The sequence below is a fragment of the Callorhinus ursinus genome, unplaced genomic scaffold, assembly GCF_003265705.2.
Source record: "Callorhinus ursinus isolate GAN/ISIS: 27379988/994484 unplaced genomic scaffold, GSC_fseal_2.0 scaffold126, whole genome shotgun sequence".
In the NCBI taxonomy this organism is placed as follows: domain Eukaryota; kingdom Metazoa; phylum Chordata; class Mammalia; order Carnivora; family Otariidae; genus Callorhinus; species Callorhinus ursinus.
The window spans coordinates 569,019-588,028 of record NW_027397188.1 but is presented as its reverse complement, the minus strand read 5'-3'; the positions used below and the strand labels follow the sequence as shown (position 1 = coordinate 588,028).

Genomic DNA, 19,010 nt, shown 5'->3' with positions numbered 1-19,010 from the left:
GCTGGTCCCCAGCCGACCCCTGCTGGAGAAGCCTCCGGAAGCCCGTGTCCAGGCCAGAGCAGACTGGACAGTGCACTGACCTCCTCCAGCTCCGGGGAGGGTCTTTGCTCACACTTCCACTTAGTGGGCGCAGGGCTGGGCCTCCAGGCCTCTGAGCAAGACTTCCACTTTCCTCCGCCCCGCCTCCCGGGCCCTGCCAGGCAGACGAATCAGAAGGCAGGCCCAGGGACTGGCTCCCTTGGGCAGGACCTGCCGGGCTCCGTGGAGCTAACCAGCACAGCACCATCAGGAAGTGCACAGCTTTCCTCCCGGGCTCTGCCAGCCAGCCAGCAGCACCTCCTCCTGTTCATCGGATCGGGCTGGCCCAGGCTGACCAGTGTCCCACCGTGCAGGTGCCTCTCCGGGACCCTGAGGTAGGCGGGGCTGCTGCCCTTTCTGAAGGTGCCAGGAAGACACCTGTGTCTCTGCTCAGGGCTCCTGGGGCAGGGAGCCAGGTTCTGGGGCACTTACCCCAGAAGGGCAGTAAGTGGCCTCAACTCTTCTGCCTATCCACTTTCACAGCCACGTGGTACCTGCTTGTTCGTCTCAATGGACTTAACAGCAGGGTGTCAGGTGTGGGACTTGTGGATTTTAGGCGGGAGAGGCAGGGAGCAGGCTGAACATTCCAAGGGCCATCCACTGAGTGCTAGTGTGTGTCTCTGGCTGGATGGGATGACCAAGGGCCATGGGAAGTCAGAGAAACTCCTGCAAAGACCCTGCCTGCTGCCACCTGGACCTCTGGGAGCGTGGTCTAGCCCCTCTGGGCTGGAAACCACGTTCCCACACCGGCTGAGGGTGCTCTGAGGTGGCGGTGGGTCAGCGTCTCCGTCCCCGCCACCAGGAGGAGGCTTCTGGTTTGGCCCAGGCCTCAAGAGAGTGGTTCCCACCCCCACTGGTGGAAGGGAGCAGCACTGGGTGGTCCCGACACGGATGGCCCCCTTGTTGGGGAGCCTGAGTGCATGGGAACAGGCTTCGTCTGGGAAGGGAGAAGAGCCCCACGGTGGCTGGTGCCCAGGACCTGAGAGCCTGCAGAGGGCGCCAGAACGGCGCTGGGGCGGGCCTCCGGATGCGGCGGGCCTGGCTCTCCTGTGGGCGGTCCACAGTCACCCTTCCCGAGCGAGCCGCCTGTGCCACTGTTGCACCACCAGCTGGCCGCCGGAAGGAGGGGGCAGTGGGGCTAAGCTCTGAGCGGCTGCCACGTCCAGGAAGGAGGAAGTCCCCCACAGCCCTGTCTGGCGCGCACGCGTGGGCGGGTGGGTCACTGCCCCAGGCTTGCCGCCCCAGCCTGGGTGCCTGCCTACCCACACGTGCCTGGGGGGCCCTGCCAGTGGGTAGGAGGTGGTGGCCTGCCAGCCCCACGCTTCCGGGATGGGGAGTGCAGGGTCCAGAGCAGGGCCAGTATGTGGCTCGTGCAGTGTTCTCAGACGCCACCCATCCCTGGAGCCCTCCACGTCTCCCCCGACTCTCATCAGGGCGACCCACGGACAGGGAAAGCCCATGGAGGGGGGGGAGGGCCGGCGGGTAGCAGGGCCCAGGGAGGGCCGCCCTGGCTGAGCTGGTGCCCCAGGTCACAGGGCCAGCACCGAGGAGGGAGGGCCGGGGCAGGTGAGGCCGCACCCCTGTCCTGGACAACCCCTCCCAGCGGCTCTCCCACCACCCGCAGCCGCGGCCACCGCCATGTCAGACTACGAGAACGAAGACCAGTGCTGGAATGCTCTGGAGAGCTTCCGCGTGAAGCTCATCTCTGTCATCGACCCCTCGCGCATCACACCCTACCTGAGGCAGTGCAAGGTGCTGAACCCCGACGACGAGGAGCAGGTGCTCAGTGACCCCAACCTAGTCATCCGCAAGCGGAAAGTCGGTCAGTGCCGCCTCATGCAGGAGCTTCAGGCACGGGAACGGGCACTCCCCAGCACCCCATACCTTGTCCCTCCTGCTGGGAGCAGTGGTGCTTCCGTGCACAGCAGAGGCCCCGGGGAGAGCCCAGGGCGGGTGGGCAGGATGGCCACGGCCCCAGCCAGGTCCTGTGGGTTTCAGGCGTGCTCCTGGACATCCTGCAGCGGACCGGCCACAAGGGCTACGTGGCCTTCCTTGAGAGCCTGGAGCTCTACTACCCACAGCTCTACAAGAAGGTCACGGGCAAGGAGCCCACCCGTGTCTTCTCCATGATCATCGGTGAGGCCTGGGACCCCGCAGGCAGGCTGCTAATGGCTGGCCTCCTGATGGATAAACTGGGGACAAAAGGAGGTGGAAGGGGCACACTGGATGGCCGCAGCTCTGCCCTGCTCCTTCTCTCGCTGCTGGAGGAAGGCAGACCCATACTGGGGTGGGGGACAGAGGCCCCCATGGGTTCCTGGGTCAGAACCCCTCTGACCCCACCAAAGCTTCGGCTCCTGGAAGGACGGGTGTCTGCTGGCCCCAGCAACAGGCGAAGCCACACTTTCCTGCATGTCCTCTTACCTCACAATCAAGATCATGACAAAATGAGCCGAAGGGGGAGGGTGCCTGGCCTCACGGCTGCTGTCCTGAGGGTGGGCCGGGGACGGGGCCGCAGGTGAGTCAGGAGCTCTGCCTGCTTCCTCGAAGGGGAGCACCAGCACCTTTGGGCGGCCCCTCGGCCGGGCCCCGAGCCTCCTGCAGTGCGGTGGCCGGTCCTCAAGCCTGGAGCCCAGGAGGGGGTGCGGCAGGGCAGCCGAGGGCCGGGCGGGCCCTCTGACGCGGCCTAGCTGTCTGCAGACGCATCCGGGGAGTCGGGCCTGACACAGCTGCTGATGAGCGAGGTGCTGAAGCTGCAGAGGAAAGTGCAGGACCTGACCCAGCTGCTGAGCTCCAAGGACGACCTCATCAAGGAGCTGCGGGTGAAGGACAGCCTGCTCCGCAAGCACCAGGAGCGCGTGCAGCGGCTCAAGGAGGAATGTGAGGCGGGCAGCCGTGAGCTCAAGCGTTGCAAGGATGAAAACTATGACCTGGCCATGCGCCTGGCCCGCCAGAGCGAGGAGAAGGGCGCCGCGCTCATGCGCAGCCGCGACTTGCAGCTGGAGGTGCCCTGGCACCCGTGGCTGGAGGGTGGCGGGGCGTGGGGCGAGGCTGGCCGGCTGACGGGGTCTCCCCGCAGATTGAGCGGCTAAAGCACAGCCTCATGAAGGCGGAGGATGACTGCAGGGTGGAGCGCAAGCACACGCTGAAGCTCAGGCACGCCATGGAGCAGCGGCCCAGCCAGGAGCTGATGTGGGAACTGCAGCAGGAGAAGACACTGCTGCAGTCGCGCGTGCGGGAGCTGGAGGCCACCGTGCAGGTGAGGCGCACGTGCGGGGGCCAGGGGCCGCCGCGCAGGCGGGGTGAGTGCTCATGGGAGCTGGAGGGGCCTGGCAGGATGCTGGTGCCAACAGCAGGGTCCCCTCAAGTCTAGCTGCTTCTCTGCCACTCTCTCCCCTTCACCACCCACCCACAGGAGGGGAAGCCAGACAAGAGCAGTCCCTACATCCAGGTGCTGGAGGAGGACTGGCGACAGGCACTGCAGGAGCACCAGGAGCAAGCCAACACCATCCTCTCTCTGCGCAAGGACCTACGGCAGGGCGAGGCTCTGCGTGCCCGGGTACGCCGCCGGGGCGGGTGGGCTTCCGCCTGGGCCAGGCCAGGCCGGGTGGGCTGGGGGACTGCCCTGTGTGCACGCAGCCCCTGGAACGCACCCTCCAACTTCACCCCTCCCTGGAGGTGCAGGCGCTTGGCCTCCTCCCCCCACTCCTGGCCCGTACTCCCCCAGGATGGGCAGGCCCAGGCTCTGGTCTGGAAGTGCAGGGTTGGCAGGGACCCCGGGGCTCAAGCAGCCTCCCCCTCCCTCCACTGGGCCTGACTGACCAGGGGCCAGAACGGGGGGTGGGGGCTAGCTGCTGACTCCCGTAGTGCGTGGAGGAGAAAGAGATGTTCGAGCTGCAGTGCCTGGCCCTCCGGAAGGACTCCAAGATGTACAAGGACCGCATCGAGGCCATCCTGCAGCAGATGGAGGAGGTGGCCATCGAGAGGGACCAGGTAGGCACCTCGCCACCTCCCACCCCAGGGTGGGGCGCGTTCCCCCGAGCCGCGGCGCCTTGCCCTTTGCCCTTTTGGGGGAGGGCACTTGTCTGAGAGCTCCTTGAAAAATGTGAACAATCGTGAAGGTGACCCCTTCTCCCACTGCCAGGAAAACTATTCCACTGGCGGGTTGTACCTTCAGATTCTTTTCAATATATGTATAGTTGCATTTTTGTCTTATAAAAACAGAAGCTGTCTCGCTTGTAAATAGCTTTTTTATTTTTTTAAAGATTTATTTATTTTAGAGAGAGCAAGAGAGAGCGCGTGTGGTGGGGAGGGGCAGAGGGAGAGAGAATCCTGAGCAGACTCCCCGCTGAGTGGGGCTCGATCTCACCACCCCCAAGACCATGACCTGAGCCAAAATCAGGAGTGGGACGCTCACCCGATGGAGCCACCAGGCGCCCCAGCCAACAGCTCTTTTAACTTCAAACACCACTGGCACTTTGGCTGGCTGGCTGCGCTCCTGGGGCCCCGAGGCGGAAGCCCGTCTGGACTGTGTCCCCATCACTGCTTTCCACCACCTTCCCGCCACGTCACGCGGGGTCCTTTCTGCTCAGGTTATGGCCAGCGCTTCGGCGCCCGTCCGGAGGGGACTGGCAGCCTGCGTTCGGAGCCTCTGGCCCCGCAGTCCCACGTCGGAAAGCCTCCCCGTGCGCGGGGCCTGCCTTGAGGGAAGCAGCACGACCAGAACAGGGGGCCCGGCTGCCACCTTCCCTCGGGGCAGGCAGAGGAGGGGAGAGCGCGGTAGCCACCAAAGGCAGGCCACCAGCCAGGGACGCTGGGGCCGGGCAGCCCAAGTGAGCGGCTAGGATTCTCTCCGGTGGGTCCTGAGTCGGAAGCAGGGACACAAATGAAGGCGATTCTCAGTGATTCATCAAGTCCTGGCCGTTTGGGGCCGAGGGCTCCAGGGCACGTGGGTTATAGCCTCCAGGCAGCGGGCAGGCTCCCAGCGGGCCACTCGGTGTGGGTCAGAGTTGTGTCCTCAGGTGTGGTCTGGCCGGAGAGCGTGGAGGGGATGGGCGCAGTAAAGCACATGACATGGCCAGTAACAACCGTGTTCTTGATGCCAAGTCACACGGCAGACTGATAAAAGCCGTGTGAAGGGCGTGAGCCCGTGCCGGCCATGCACTGGGCTGGAGGACTGGGGGAGGGCGCAGGGACGGCAGGGGCTATTCTGGGATTGGGGCCTGAGGCTTTATCTTCACGTTCTGGGAGTCCTTTGGAACGCTTACTGCTCCTGCACACACTGACCACGGGCTGAGAGGCGGGGGCGGCCTGAGGTCTCCCAGCGGCCGCCCAGCTCCCAGACAGAGCCTGCCCTGTGCCGTCCCCACAGGCCATCACCACGCGGGAGGAACTGCACGCACAGCACTCGCGAAGCCTGCAGGAGAAGGACGCGCTGCGGAAGCAGGTCCGGGAGCTGGCCGAGAAGGCAGACGAGCTACAACTCCAGCTCTTCCAGTGTGAGGGCCAGCTGCTGGCCGTGGAGGGCAGGCTCAAGCGGCAGCAGCTGGACACGCTCATCCTGGTGGGCCTCCCAGGGGCTGGCTGGGGGGGCCTTTGTTGTGCACGCTGGTCAGAGCTGCAGCCCTGCCACAGTAGAGTGCAGGGCACTGGCCCTCAGGGGCAAGTGTGTCCCCAGAGACACCAGAGCCCAGAGGAGGGGACACCAGGCAGCCCAGGTCCAGGCCTGGCTCGGCTATTGCTCCAGGGTGACCCTGGGCTGGTCGCAGGCCTTCCCGAGCCCCTTCTGGCCTCTGTAAGGGGCCCTCCTCCGCAGGCCACTCTGGGTGTCAGGAGGGGGAGGGAGGGGTGTTCTGGGCAGGGGCCAGGGCCAACCGTGGGCTGGAGAGGGGCCTGAGGACAGGGGCTGGCCGGGGACCCCTCACCAAGCCCCACCCCACCCCAGGCCCTGGGGGTGGCTGGGCTTCCCCACAGTCTGCTGACCGACCCTCTTCTGTGACCACAGAGCTCTGACCTGGAGGACAGCTCACCCAGGAACTCCCAGGAGGTGAGTGTGAGCCTCAGGGTGGGCTTCAGGCCACCGTCCCCTGCGGGAGCTGAGCCAGCTGCTCTCCTCCCAGGCCTCACCTGGGCGGGCTGGCTGCCGTCTGGCCCTTGGGGCGGGCCTTCCTGCCAGGTCTCTGAGGAACAGCGCGGCAAGTTGGGTGGGTTCCTGGAGGGTGGCAGTCTAACTGGATGCCCGTCTCTCTCCCTGGAAGCTCTCACTCCCCCTGGACCTGGAGGCCGTCCAGCTCTCAGACAAAGGTGAGGAGGGGGCAGCTTCTCACGGACGAGTCTGGTCAAGGCCACCTTGTCACCTGAGTTGGCGCCAGTCCTGGCAGGGTAGAGCTCTGTGCCACTGATCTTTCACAACCCTACTTTACAGATGGGGACACTGAGGCTTGGAGGGACGAGTAACCCCCCAGGCTCCCCAGCAAGCCAACAAGAGCCGTGTGTGGGGCCTATGCCCCAGCTCTGATGTTGAGAGCGCGTCCCTCCATCAGAGCCCACTCTGGGCCCAGGAGTGCAGGGCTGAGGCGTCCTGCTTTCCCTGAGCTTCCTCTTGGGCAGGGGGCAGGGGAAGTCGGCCAGCAAGTGTGGGAGGTGCAAACAGAGTGGGGAAGGGGCGTGTCTCCGGGCCAGGCAGAGGTGGCAGGGAGATGGCCTGAGGGGTGACGAGGGGTGGCAAGGGGTTGAGGGGCTCACTCTGAAGGTGGCTGTCAGAGGGGAGGTGGGGAGGTCCGGGCAGGGAGGTGGCGTGGGAAACCAGACAGACCTCCTTAGCCTCAGGCCTGCCGCCAGCCTCCAAGGGAGGCAAAAGAGGACCAGCTGGTGCAGAAGTGAGGGAGCAGGTCAGTCTAACGCTGCCCAGAGACCTGAGCTTCAGGCCACGGAGCCCACCATGCGGACAGGCGGGCAGGACCCAGCAGGCAGTGAATGGTAGGGGAGACCCTGGGAGCCCAACCCAGGGGTGGCGTGGCCCCTTGAAGGAGCTGGGGCGGGCTTCTGGGTCAGAGGCCGAGGAAGGGAAGGTGCCAGCCTCAGGGAGAGACCTGGGTCTGGGTCTCTCGCCCTGTGATGTCCGTGAGACTAGATGTCCAGTCTCCCATCCTGGCCAGTTTAGGGGAGCCAGCCCATCAGAGCACCTTCTGTCTGAGGGTCCTGAGCCCGGGGCAAATTTTGAGGGGACCAGATAGCTTGGAATGTTCTGCTCCCACCTGCTGCAGTGCCCCAGCCCCCACCCGGGAGCAGAGTTCGATGGTGTGGCACTGCCTGGTGGGCTTCCAGCAGCCTCTGCCTGCCCAGAGGGAGTCGGGAGCTCCAGTCCTCTTGTCTACACAATGGGAGGCCTCTTGGGGTTGAAGTGAGCCCGGGAGATGATGCAGGACTGGCCCGGCAGCTTCAGGGGACAGGAGGTGGCCAGGTGTTGGCCATGCTAGGCGTGGTCCCAGCAGCTGGGTAGGACCGACAGGCCTAATTCTCTGTTCTAGGCGGCCCGGCCAACAGGAGCAGCCCGCAGCAGCCCTTTGTGGCTCTGCAGGAGGAGCAGCTTCCACTGACTTCCAACGTAAGGCTGCCCTGGGGTCCCTGCTGCCCTAGGGCGCCGCTGGCCTGGCCCTCCCTGTGACCGAGCCCAGGAAGGCTGACTGCCCAACCGGGATGCCGGGGGGTGATGGCAAGGGTCTCTGCCCGTGCGCTCTTGGGGTGCACTGTTTGGAACAGGAAGCCGAGTCCCCCCTTCTTGGTTGAGGCAGCGGGCAGGGGGAGTGCGCAGGACGCGGCGGCCCGGAAAGCCTGTCTTCCGAGGCCCCAGGGCACCGTGGCCGGAGCACGGGCTTGGAGCGCGGGCAGGCTGGCTGCGTGCCGGCGCCGTCCTGACCTCCGAGGGGCCGGACCGCACGCGGTGTGCGGTCGCAGGAGCCTGAGCCTCCCTCCTCCCGCAGGACGCGGGCCTGAGCGGCGGGGAGCCCCCGGAGAAGGAGCGGCGGCGCCTCAAGGAGAGCTTCGAGAACTACCGCAGGTGCGCGGGGGGCGGCCGCGGGCGGGCTCCGGGAAGGCTGGCCGCGGAGGGGGCGCGGCGGCCCAGCGGACACGCGCTCGCCCTGCAGGAAGCGCGCCCTCAGGAAGATGCAGCACGGCTCGAGGCAGGGCGAGGTGGACTGGGACAACACCACGGGCAGTGACAACACGGACACCGAGGGCTCCTAGCCGGCCCAGCCGGAGGGGCGCCGGGAGCACGCGCCGGGACTCGCACACGCGTGCTCTAGCTCTGCGTGCAGGGGTGTCAAATGCAGTTCCATAAATAAACGACCGGGGTCCCCGTACCGTGGCCTCCGCTGGCCTCGCTCCCGCGTACCCGTCCCAGCCGCGCGCGCACCTCCCGCCCGCAGGGGGCAGCAGAGCCCGGTCCGCCAGCCGGCGGACGGAAGCCGGAAAGGGCCGTTTACGCCGCGTGCCCGCTTCCAAGATGGCGGCGGCACGGCTTCAGCCGCGCGGGGCGGGGCGGGGCAGCCGAGGTCGGAGGGCGGGATGCTGTGGGCTGCGCTGAGCCGCGTGCCGCCGCTACTAAGCTGCGTGCGTGCCCAGGGGCCGGGCCTGAGGTGGTTGTGGGGACGCGGGGGCGGTCCGGGGGCTGCGGGGAGAAGGCAGACCGGGGCCAGAGTCTGGGGCTGGCGGAGTTTGAGCTCGGAGCCGGGGCCCGGGGCCGCGCACTACCAGCTTGTCTACACTTGCAAGGTGAGCGTGCGACGGGTGCGAAGCTGGGTCCGCATCTGGTGCCGGCCGGCGCCGCGGGAAGAGGCTCCCCGAGCGCCGAGGACAGTATGGAGGGGGTGGAGCTGGCCTCGGGAGAGGGGTGGAGCTGGCCTCGGGAGAGGGGCGGAGCTGGCCTCGGGAGAGGGGCGGAGCTGGCCTCGGGGGCGGGGCCTTTCCGGGAGAGGGGCGGAGCTGGCCTCGGGGGCGGGGCCTTTCCGGGGGAGGGGTGGAGCTGGCCTCGGGGGTGGGCCCGGCACACAGGGGTAGGTAGGCTGTCGAGGAGGAGGAGGAGGCCCTGCCCCGGGGTGGAGTTAATCCTCAGATGGGGCGGGGTCCTCCTGAGGGGCGGGACCAGGCACAGGCGTCACCGGGGCCTCGGGTGTCCCCCAGGTGTGTGGGAGCCGGTCCTCCAAGCGCATCTCCAAACTGGCCTACCACCGGGGAGTTGTCATCGTTACCTGCCCCGGCTGCCAGAAGCACCACGTCATCGCCGACAACCTGGGCTGGTTCTCAGACCTGGGCGGGAAGAGGTGAGGCCCCGTGGGCAGGGTGGGGGGACAAGCCCATGCCCGGGGCTGGCCTGCAGGGTTGGGGCCCCAGCCCGCGTCCGCGTGGCTCCCTTCCTGTCGGGAGGCTCGTGGAGCCCGCCTCCCCAGCCTTGGGTGTACAGGAGGGGCTGTTAGGTTTGAGTTTCGGGAAAACCGCAGACGACGCGGGTGGGGATGGGACCAGCCCCCTGTGGTCCTGCTTCGCTGCCGGACCTCTGCCCTCACCGCTGGCCTGTCCGTGTCCGGGCTCCAGGCCGCCCCCGAAGTGAGGGGCACGCTGGGCTGAGTCCTGCAGCACAGACTCCCTTCTGTCGTGTGGCTGCTTGGTCCCCACAGAGGTGCAGAGTGTCAGCTCCAGAGCAGGGCCCTAGCGCGTCACGCGCGTTCTCTGCCCGCGCTGGCTGGTCGGTCATCACACCAGACTGGGGGTGTGAGTGAGGCGGAGTGTGTACCCCTCGTGGGCCGGAGCCTCCTGGCCGGTGGCCCTGGGCCGTTCTGTGGGACTTCTGAGGGGCTCTGTCCCTTGAGACTGGGTTAGTAATAGCAGCTGCCTCTGGGGGCTCTGAAGGGTTCACGAGGTCAGCGTGCGGGGGCCTCATGGCCACACCAGCGTGGGGCCCCACGCTCCGGCTCCAGCCCGGCCCTGGGGTGCCCTTGGGTGCACTTGAAGACCCAAGGTGCAGGATGGGCTCGGGGCTGAGGGCGTCATGATGCCCTCTCTCTCAGGAATATTGAAGAAATCCTGGCGGCCAGAGGGGAGAAGGTGTGCCGAGTGGCTGGCGAGGGGGCTCTAGAGCTGGTTTTAGAGGCTGCCGGGAACCCCAAATCCACCACTGCTCCAGAAGGGGGTGAGGACCAGGACCCCACTCATCCTGGCAAGATGGAGCCCAGCTGACTCTGTCGTCTCCCTTCCAGAAGATTCTTCGGCTCTTCCGGGCTGGCCTGTTTTCTATCAATAAACACATCACCCGGAGATGGTGGGGCCTGGGGCCTTCTTGTTGTCCCTGGTTCCGGAGTCAGAATGATTCCGAGGAGCCTCCGCCAGGTGCTGGTCCTGGTGCTGCGCTGTCGCTCTGCACAGAGGACGGGCCCTGTACTTGCCGCTCACGGCTGTGTCTGTGTGGGGAGGCTGGACAGACTCTGAGCCCCCAACCCCCGCTGTGGCCGGTAGCTCTGAGCGGTCCCTCTGCCCCTCTGAACTTGCACCTTCCCATTAGATGAAGATGCTAATGGGACCCCCTGTCAGGAGGAAGGGCAGGAAGACAAGGTGTGGCACAGGTGTGGGGCGGCGTGGACGTGCTCTGCAGGCCAGGGCTCCGGTCTTGCTGGGTCTGGGGCGGGTGCCTGGAAGGCATGGCCGATCAGCCACTGTTCTTCCTTGGGGGCAGCACCCACCGTGGGTCCTGTTCCTCTGGCCAGACACGGGGAGCTCCTACAGATCCCCCTTTCTCCTGTGCCCCCTGCCTTCCCCCGACACCTCCTGGACAGCGCTGGTGAGCCAGTGCCGCCCTCGGCCCTGACCCTTGGCTGCCGGCCAAACGGAGTCAGCAAATCCGGCAGCTCCCTGTGGCCACAGCGGGGCTGGGTGGCCGCCGTGGCGAGGGGGGTGGGAGTCACGGTGGGCCGCGTGCCCCACGTGGTGCCCTCCCCCCAGGGGCATGCGGTTTGTCTCCCAGCCTTGTTTGACGGCCTGCTCAGGATGTTCCTGTGTTTATGGGAGCGCGTGTATTTGCGGAAGCGTGACCTTCACTATTAATCACCAGCCACGGTCTCGCAGCTCCTGGCAGGATCCGAGCTGACTGCTGCCCTGCGTCAGCGCCCCGGGCTCTGCTGTTGTTCTCCTGGGCGCGGGCACTGGGTGCTTTGACTTGATTACCCCCCGTCTTTCCCTGGCTAACAACCGCCTATTATTCCGCCTCAGAGCCTCCCGTGCCATTTGCGGAGACTGTCGGCCTGGAGGCTGAGCCAGCCCCTGCGCCTGACCACCTCACTGTCCCCAGGTCCTCACCGGACCTGACAGTGCAGAGCTGGACAGAGGACGGCGGCCCCGGCCAATCCCGCTCATCACAGATGGGGAAACTGAGGCCCGGGCTGTGGACATGGGTGGAGACCATATTTCTATTTCCTGTATTCTGATGCTTGATGTCCAGGCTCTGCTGACCCCGGAGGGGTTGCCCCTCTTGGGGTTAGTGCCTAGAGATAGTGAAAGACTCACCCATGAATGCACCCCATGGACAGGTACCAGCCAACAAGGGGGGGTCCCTACTCCCAGAGCCACTGAGGTGGTTCACGCCGTTGCTTCCCAAGAAAACCACAGCTCCTGGAGCCATAGAGAGGCAACGTGGCACCCTGTGGTGCTTACCTGCAGAGCCTTCTCAGAGCGCCAGGATTCCCAAAGCACCGAGAACTGTTGGGTTGGGGGATTTAGTGACAGCCTCCCGGGGCCCCTGGGGGTGCCTCCCTGTGCGGGCGTGTCCCAACTGCAGCCCCTACCTGCAGACCTCCCTTCTGACCAGCTTTTGCCCTCCCCATGCCCCTCTCCCGACCCCCCACCCCTACCCTGCTGTGCAGCCTCCTGCGGTCAGGTGGGGTGCTCCAGGCCGAGCAGGTCACCACAAGTGAGGTGAGGCACCCCCTGCCGTGCCTGCTTCCCAGGCCCCGCATCTGTCCTCCTGGGGACACAGTGCCACAGAGCAGCTGTGGGGTTGGGGTGTCTGCTTGGGGGTGTGCTCCCTCTCTTTGTAGACGGCTCCATTGCACTCATCGGCTGGTGGTGCCAGGGCTGTGAGGTCATGGGCACTCTACACCTCCCTTGCTCCGGGGCCCCGAGCAGGTCCCAGGCAGGTGGGCCACAGGTCTGCAGCCCGTGAGGAGTCAGGCCTGGAAAGGCAAGTGCGCGCCTGGACAATGTGTGACTTTGTCCAGTTAGGACAGACAGCCACTCCCAGGGCTGAAAACAACAGAACCAACCTGTCGCCAAGTGGCTGGCTGGTGCCATTGCGGGGGGCTTAGAGCAGGTGGTGGCCCCAGGCCCTTTGCACGCTGCAGGCTTGCTTACCCAGGTAAGGTCAGTCACCTGGGGCCCCCCAAAGGACCAACATCCCCTCATCCTTAGCACTAATTCTGACAGCATTCACTTGGCAGACTTTATTTTTTTGGGAAAAAGAAAAAAAATGTACCTCTTGGGTTGGAAAGGACCCACTGACAGCATGGCAAACACGCATGAGCAATAAATATGCATGTACATTCAAGTATGTGGGGCGGCCCAGGAGAAGCCTGTGTTCTGGCCTCTGACCCCGCCCCCGGGCTCCCACCCACACCCTTCAGAGCATGGTCGCAGCAGGCCCAGGGCCCCCAGGTTGAACTGCGGGGTGGGGGTCCAGCCGCCTCCCCACGCTTGGAGAGCCTCAGAGAAAGACCAAGGAGCCCAGCTGGGGCACCACCTGAGGAGGAGGTGCCCCTCCACGCCCTGGGGGCTGTGGGGTCGTGGCACGGGGCCAGGGGCTCGCCAGAGGGCTGGTGGCGAGCCAAGGCAGTCTCCTGCCCAATCCCGTGGGCTGACGACGTGTGGGGGCTGGACCTTCCGCACAGGAGAAGGCAGTGATGTCATCTTCCCAGCTGAGGGCTGGGAAGTGCTCATTTGGGGACCCAGGGTTGAGCTGCGCTGAACCCCCCCAAGCTTCTGCCGGCCGCCCCTGGCCCTGGTGTGGTCGGGGAGCAGACCTCGTTGCTGGCTGGCATTCCAGACCAGGACTGTTCTGTCCCTGGGCTTCGGGGCTTGGAGTTGAGGGGTGTCACGGCTCATCCCCACCCTTCCCCTTGCCTCCCTGCTCAGGACTGGGCTCCAGCTGGGGCTGGGGGCCGAGTGCCAGGGCCCAGCGACCGTGCGTGGGGGCAGCTGGCCTGCATGCACTGCCTCATCAGGCTCCAGGCTTTCTGACACAGGCTTCTACCTTCTCCAGCCCAGAGGCAGCGGTGGGGGGGGGAGGGGCCTGGGACTGGGGCAAGTGTGTCTGCTCTGTCATCCCTGGGACCCCCTCTGGGAGGAAAGAAACGTCCATGTCGCTGGCAGACCGCAGAGCAAAGGCTTCAGAGCGGCCTTTGGGGGCTTAGGGGAGGCAGCAGTTCTCACATTTGCTGGGCAGGATGGAGGGATGGAGCTGGGCGGGGCAGGGAGAGGCCATGGAGGGTCTGCACCAACAAGCTGCAGGCTGGACCTGGGGCAGGGAGGGGGCGGGGAGGGCGCCGGGAGAAGGCCGGGCCGGGCAGGCCTGCAGAAAGCCGTGTCCCACCTGAGAGCTGGTCCAGGACAGAGGCATGCCCACCCGCCGGGGCAGCCAAAGCCTGAGCCTGCCACCCTGGGAGGGGGACAGCGTGGGGGCTGTGTGCCCAGCATCTGCCACAGTGGGAAGGGCCAGAGGGTCTGCCGTCAGCCATGGCCTCCAGAGGAATGGGCTTCTCGCGGGGCCGTGGGCATCACAGAGGACGGTGTGCCCCCCGGCCCCGAGGCCACGAGTAGGGCTGGGGCCAGCCTGGCCGTGGCTGCAGGATCTTAGCTGGCACCAGACTGGCACGGCTGCCGGGGCTCGGGGCTCCCGCCCACCTCCTGCTCGGGGCTCCCGGCGAGGTCCACCCGCTGCTCATCCATCCGCTTGGCCTGCACCCTCTGGATGAGGCTGAAGAAGTCCTCGTCAGGCATGGTGGGGCCGCGGGGCAGCACGTCAGGAGGCGGGCAGCGCTGGTCATCGATCCTGGAGGACTGGGCGGACACAGACACGTGGGTGGGCAGCTTGGGCCTCCCCCGCCTTGGAGGGCCGGCCTAGCACGTGGGCCCAGTGGTCTCAGGGATAACACCCAGGCAGGGGCTGCTGGCCAGCGAGCCGCTCTCCCTGCAACTACCGGTAAGATCAGCTCCGCGGGCAGTGCTCGGAGCCTCTGCGCAGGCCACCCCGGGAGGGAGGGCTGAGTAACCGCCAGGCACCGGGTGAGCGGGCCCGGGGCACGGGGCTGCTGGCCGGCCTTCCGTACTGTGCCCAACACCACCTGACAGGGATGTGTTCAGGAGCCCCGGGGGCAGGACTGGGGGCCGCAGCTCCCTGAGCCTGAGGCGCGGAGCTCCCCGGGGCCCCCATCAGGCCATCAGGCCAGGGGGCCGGGGGGGCCTTTGGGCTTCCGAGCAGGGTCTGGAGCAGAGGGCTGGGAGCTGGTGCAGCTGCTGGAGCGTGCGGGCATATGGGCCAGGGGCTCGGGGGTTCTCTCCAGGGGCTGCTTTTGAGGCTTTTCAGACTCGCCCAGGGCCGCGCTTTCCTCTGCTCTGTGGGAATAAAGGTCACATCTGGAAACTGCACCGTCCCGTGTGAGCCAGGCCACGGCTTCTCCTGCAGCCTTTCACGGGGTCCCTGAAACCCCTCTGCCGTCTTGCCCTGCCTGGGGGGGCAGGGGGCCAGACCCCACCACGACGGCGCCCCCCTGCTGGAGCTCCTGCCCGATGAGGAGGGCTTTCGGGAGGGGGGGCCCAGGAAGGGGCCTCAGGTCTGAGCACCCGGGGGGCACCTGGGGGCACCGGCGGAGCCAGCCTGAGACGGACGGGCCAGAGGCCGCCACGGGCGTGAGGAGCCTCCACCAGCGGCCTCGGGGCAGGGGTGGGCACGGGGGGCGCGCGGTGAGAGCCCCCAGCGTCCCCAGCTGCAGGCCCACCTGGCACTTGATGAGCATGTTGAAGAACTCGTCCCCCGGCTCCTGTGGGTCTCCGTCCCCGCGCAGACGGCCCAGGTTGCTGTGGGTGACACGCAGCCCAGGCAGGCTGCCCACGCTGGCCCGCTGGTCGTCCAGCCGGCGGCCCTGGGAGCTGGCAATGAGGTCCAGGAGCTCCTCGGTCTGCGGGGATGCCGTCAGCGAGGGCTGGGCTGTGGGGGCAAGGTCGAGGGAGGGGGCCCCCCACGGGCTGGGTCAGCCTGAGCCCAGCCCCGCCCTCCACGCTGCCCAGGGGCATGGGAGTCCCAGGGGTGTCTCTGCTGGCCCCAGACCCCAGCTGCCCAAGGTTGTCCCTGTTGCAGGCCCCACGCGCACCCCCAGGGACTGCTCGGTGACGGGAGGAAGGCCTGGCTTCCCAACGCCTGCCCCGAGCCCGCCATGCACCCTGATACGGTATGTTCTGGAGGGCGGGGGTGATGACATGCTTCCCAGGATGCAGCTTTGGGCGAGGCGGGGGACGAGGTGGTGACAAGGGGCACTTCTGCAGCTGGTGTGCCCCGCCCCCCAGAAGCAAGGGCTCCCAGGGGCACGGTGCAGGGCAGGGAGGGAGCGAGGCAAAGACAAGAGCTCCACGGGGGATACTCACCGACCCTCTCCTCCGGGGTGGGGGCAGCTGTGGCCTCGGCGGCCCCGGGCTGGCCCTCCTCCAGGGGACAGCGCTGGTCGTCCATTCGGCTGCTCTGGAACTTGCTCAGCAGGTCAAAGAAGCACTCTTCGTCAGAGGATGGGGCCCGAGGGATGCTCTGGGGGAGTGGGTGGGCAGCAGCAGTCAGCACCGGCTCTGGCCCAGCCACAGTGGCGCGGCTCTGGTCACCAGGCCCTCGACCCCCGGACCCCACTGAGGGAGCTGCTCAGCCGGGGATAAGGTCAGGACCCTCGCCCCACCTGCCCAGCCTTCTCCCAGCATCAGCCCTGTCCAGGCCTCCACTGTCCTCCCACACCCTGCTACCCAACCCCTCCTTGCCCTCCTGGAGTGCTCCCCGCCCAGCCCGCTTCCCAGCAGCGTCCCTGCGCCCCACACCCCCCAGCCCCTGCCCCGTGGGACTCTGTCACACACTTGTGTCAGCCGCTGCCATGAGCTCCACCTGGGCCTGCCCTTCTGGGGCCCAGGCACCCACCACAGCACTCACCGGTGTCTGCCAAATGGACAAATCAACCAGTAGTGAGTGCGTGACTAGACCCTGTAGGCAGGAAGCCCTGCTGCCTGTTTTACGTGTTACAGTGGTCTGTGCCAGGGCCCTGGCAAGTGGTGGTGAGGGATCCGGGGCCAGCAAAGTCAAGTCATATCGCCAAAGGCAAGGAGCCACAGTTGGGGGAGGTGAGGGCTCCTGTGTTCTACCCTAGTCCCACCTCTTCTGGGGTTTGGGTGCCAGACCCGTGGGCAGGCCCAGAGGACAGATGTGTGGCGGCCAGGACCCCGGGTGTGGGGTGTTCAGGCTAAAGAGAAGGTGCCAACATCCCCCAGCCTCTCCCTCTGCATGCTGGCTGAGGTGCCCAGGGTCTGCTCTGGGTGGCTGGGGGGCAGAGCCTGGACACACTGGGAGCACAGAGACTCTGGGAGATGCCATCAGTGTGCAGCCTGGGTGGTGGTGAGGGCTGACCCAGGGGCCACCTGCTGGGTCTAGGCAAACCCCACTGATGGGACCATCATGGGAGGGGACGGTGGTTCTCAGAGGGAGGGGGGAACGGGAAGTGGGAGACCAGGCCACTGGACCTGGCTGAGTCCCAACTGGCAAACACACTCCCCCTCTGGGCCTCAGTTTACACATCCATAGGAGGGGAGGCTGGAGGGGAGGGCCACGGCTGGTCCCCCCACCAGCCTCACCATGTCTGGTCCAGGGCCCTGAGGGCTGACTGGTGGATGGGGCAGCTTCCAGAGGCCACCTTCACCTCCCCTCTGATGCCAGTGCCCCCTGCCCAGCCCTGGCCTGTCCACCTCTCTGCTGGCTAGGTCCCAGATCTCCTGACGACCCCTTACCAGCCCGCTGCAGAGGTGGATACTGGGGCCAGGGAGCCTGCACACCTCCAAGGCCACAAGGAAGCAAGGGGCAGGCTGGGGACCCCCCCCCCCAGACAGGCCCAGCCTAGGCCCCCAGGGCGGCACGGTCCCCGAAGGCCAAGAGTGACCCAGGGAGGGGCAGCTGAGTGGGTGGTCCCGACACAGCCCGGGCCATGAGCTGGGCCAGCAGCTGGCAGCTCAGAGGACAGAGACCCCACCCCTGTCCCCCCAGGGCAGGCCCAGAGCCAAGGCTGGGGTAGTTCAAGATCCCCCCAACTCAGGGCTCTGCTGTCCTGCGGAGCCCGGAGCAAACTGAAAGCTGGTGCTGAGTGCAAAGGGGCCCTGGTGGGGGTGGGGGCTGCACTTGGCGGGGTGCTCAGGGCTGAGCATCAGCCCTGCCCTGGTGGGGGCTGTGCAGGTGCCTCCCCAGAAGGTCAAGGTCTGTTCACTGGTCCCTTGGGGCCCTAGGCTCAGCCAAGGGTGGGGGTAAGCACAGCACCACCCACTGCAGGGGACCCCAGGTGGACTGTGGGCCAGGTGAATGGAGCCAGGGCCCTCCTGGAAAAGGTGTAGCCCTGGGGCTCCTCTCCTCTAGACACATGGGCACCCACACTCCTCCAACCTCCCCTGGGCTGAGCTCGGGGCTCAAGGAGCTGAAGTAGGTGCTGTTTGCCCAGAAGCTTCTCCTGGCCTCATCACCCCTGTAGCTGGGGTGGGGCAGAGAGGGCCCCAGAGCAGAGCTGTCTGGGCCACCTGTGAAGGGCTGGGGCTTCCCTCGTTTGGGGGGGATGTGGGGCTGAGGCCACAGGTGTGCAGGGTGAGGCCCTGCTCCCCTCGTGTAGGCTGCCACCCTGGGTCCCAGACTCTCCTTTGCCCCCTGACTCGGGCTCCTTCTGGCCTGCAGGACTTCCAGCCCTGGGTCTCGCCAACTCCTCGCACCCCTGCCTGCCTGGGGGAGACAGCTGGGCTGGAGCAGAGGTGCTGGAGCCCACCCTGACAGCCCCAGGAGGACAGCTCTGCTCCGCCCCACCCCCCCGCCCCATCCAGCTTCACACGGCCCGAGTGCTCCCCGAGCCTCCCCATGCCCGGGGCCCCACACTCACGCTGGATCCGCAGCTCCCCTCCAGCAGCAGGGGCCAGGTACTGCGCACCACTCACTGTCCCCGAGCCCGGCCGTGTGGGCTGTGCCGTCCCTGTCATCTCAGTGCTTAAATAGGCCCCCCCGGGGGGGGGCGCCATCCCCGCCCCGGCCCCCCCACTGCACTCCCTCGCTCCGGCGGGCGCACACTCATGCACGAGGCACAGACGCGCACGCACACGCTCTGTAAACGTTCAGAGACTATTTCCAGCGCGGAGGGCTCCTGCTCCGGCCCACGGGTGGTCAGGCCAGAGGGGCGAGGGCGATGGAACCTGTCTGGGGAGCACTGTTCCTGCTGACAGGGGCCCGGCTTCCTTCCAAAGCTGGGTCAGCCCAGGAGAAGCGGCCTCTTTCTTCAGCCCCGACTCCCGAGACCGGGGCCGCCACAGCCCCCCCCAAGAAGCCAGAAGGATGCTGGCCTCTCCCACGGGCACGGGTCGTGCAGCCACTCCCCACACAGCGGCCCCAGGGGCCACCACTGCCCACGGCGCCCTCCCCGCCCCTGCCGTTCGCCACGGGGTCCCTTCCAGGCACTGGGCGGTCTGTGGAGCCTCGGCCTCTGGCCGGCCCCCAGGACAACCCTCCTCAGGCTGGCTGGGGGCCCAGTGGGGGCCGGCCCTGGGGTGTCGGGGGAACTGGCTAGGAGCCTCAGCAGGAGGCGAGGACGGGATGGGGATGCGGAGCCCCCAGGGCACTCTGGGCC

At 66.8% G+C, this 19,010-nt stretch overlaps 3 protein-coding genes across 15 annotated transcripts in view; 2 read left to right on the top strand and 1 right to left on the bottom strand.

Annotated features, from left to right (window-relative positions):
• Positions 1–204: 204 nt before the first annotated feature.
• Positions 205–8,460, top strand: CARD9 (caspase recruitment domain family member 9). 6 transcript variants are annotated; one of them, XM_073890099.1, is made up of 14 exons: positions 205–413; positions 1,703–1,900; positions 2,077–2,214; positions 2,776–3,080; positions 3,155–3,334; positions 3,491–3,634; positions 3,943–4,068; positions 5,447–5,521; positions 6,080–6,121; positions 6,333–6,378; positions 6,898–7,053; positions 7,605–7,681; positions 8,058–8,134; positions 8,223–8,460. In XM_073890099.1, the coding sequence occupies exons 2-14, from the start codon at positions 1,717–1,719 to the stop codon at positions 8,320–8,322; spliced, it is 1,650 nt and encodes a 549-aa protein (XP_073746200.1). In that variant the 5' UTR covers positions 205–413; positions 1,703–1,716; the 3' UTR covers positions 8,323–8,460. The 6 variants fall into 6 exon arrangements, 5 of the variants coding, with proteins under 5 accessions (XP_073746200.1, XP_025715922.1, XP_073746201.1 ...); XM_025860137.2 differs by having other exon boundaries at positions 209–413; positions 5,447–5,638; XM_073890100.1 differs by lacking the exon at positions 6,898–7,053 and having other exon boundaries at positions 210–413.
• Positions 8,461–8,515: 55 nt separating this feature from the next.
• Positions 8,516–10,389, top strand: DNLZ (DNL-type zinc finger). Its single transcript, XM_025860141.2, has 3 exons — positions 8,516–8,850; positions 9,259–9,398; positions 10,143–10,389. The coding sequence occupies exons 1-3, from the start codon at positions 8,644–8,646 to the stop codon at positions 10,309–10,311; spliced, it is 516 nt and encodes a 171-aa protein (XP_025715926.1). The 5' UTR covers positions 8,516–8,643; the 3' UTR covers positions 10,312–10,389.
• Positions 10,390–12,522: 2,133 nt separating this feature from the next.
• GPSM1 (G protein signaling modulator 1) overlaps positions 12,523–19,010 on the bottom strand; it is a 29,130-nt gene continuing 22,642 nt past the window's right edge. For 5 of the 8 annotated variants that reach the window (XM_073890055.1, XM_073890057.1, XM_073890056.1 and 2 more), the window contains 3 exons: positions 15,757–15,913; positions 15,114–15,322; positions 12,523–14,175 (listed from right to left, as the gene is read on the bottom strand). In XM_073890055.1, coding sequence (XP_073746156.1) covers positions 13,969–14,175; positions 15,114–15,322; positions 15,757–15,913 — 573 coding nt within the window. In that variant the 3' untranslated portion in view covers positions 12,523–13,968. The remainder of the gene's footprint in view (positions 14,176–15,113; positions 15,323–15,756; positions 15,914–19,010) is intronic. The other 3 variants (XM_073890054.1, XM_025860196.2, XM_025860193.2) reach the window with 1 other exon arrangement.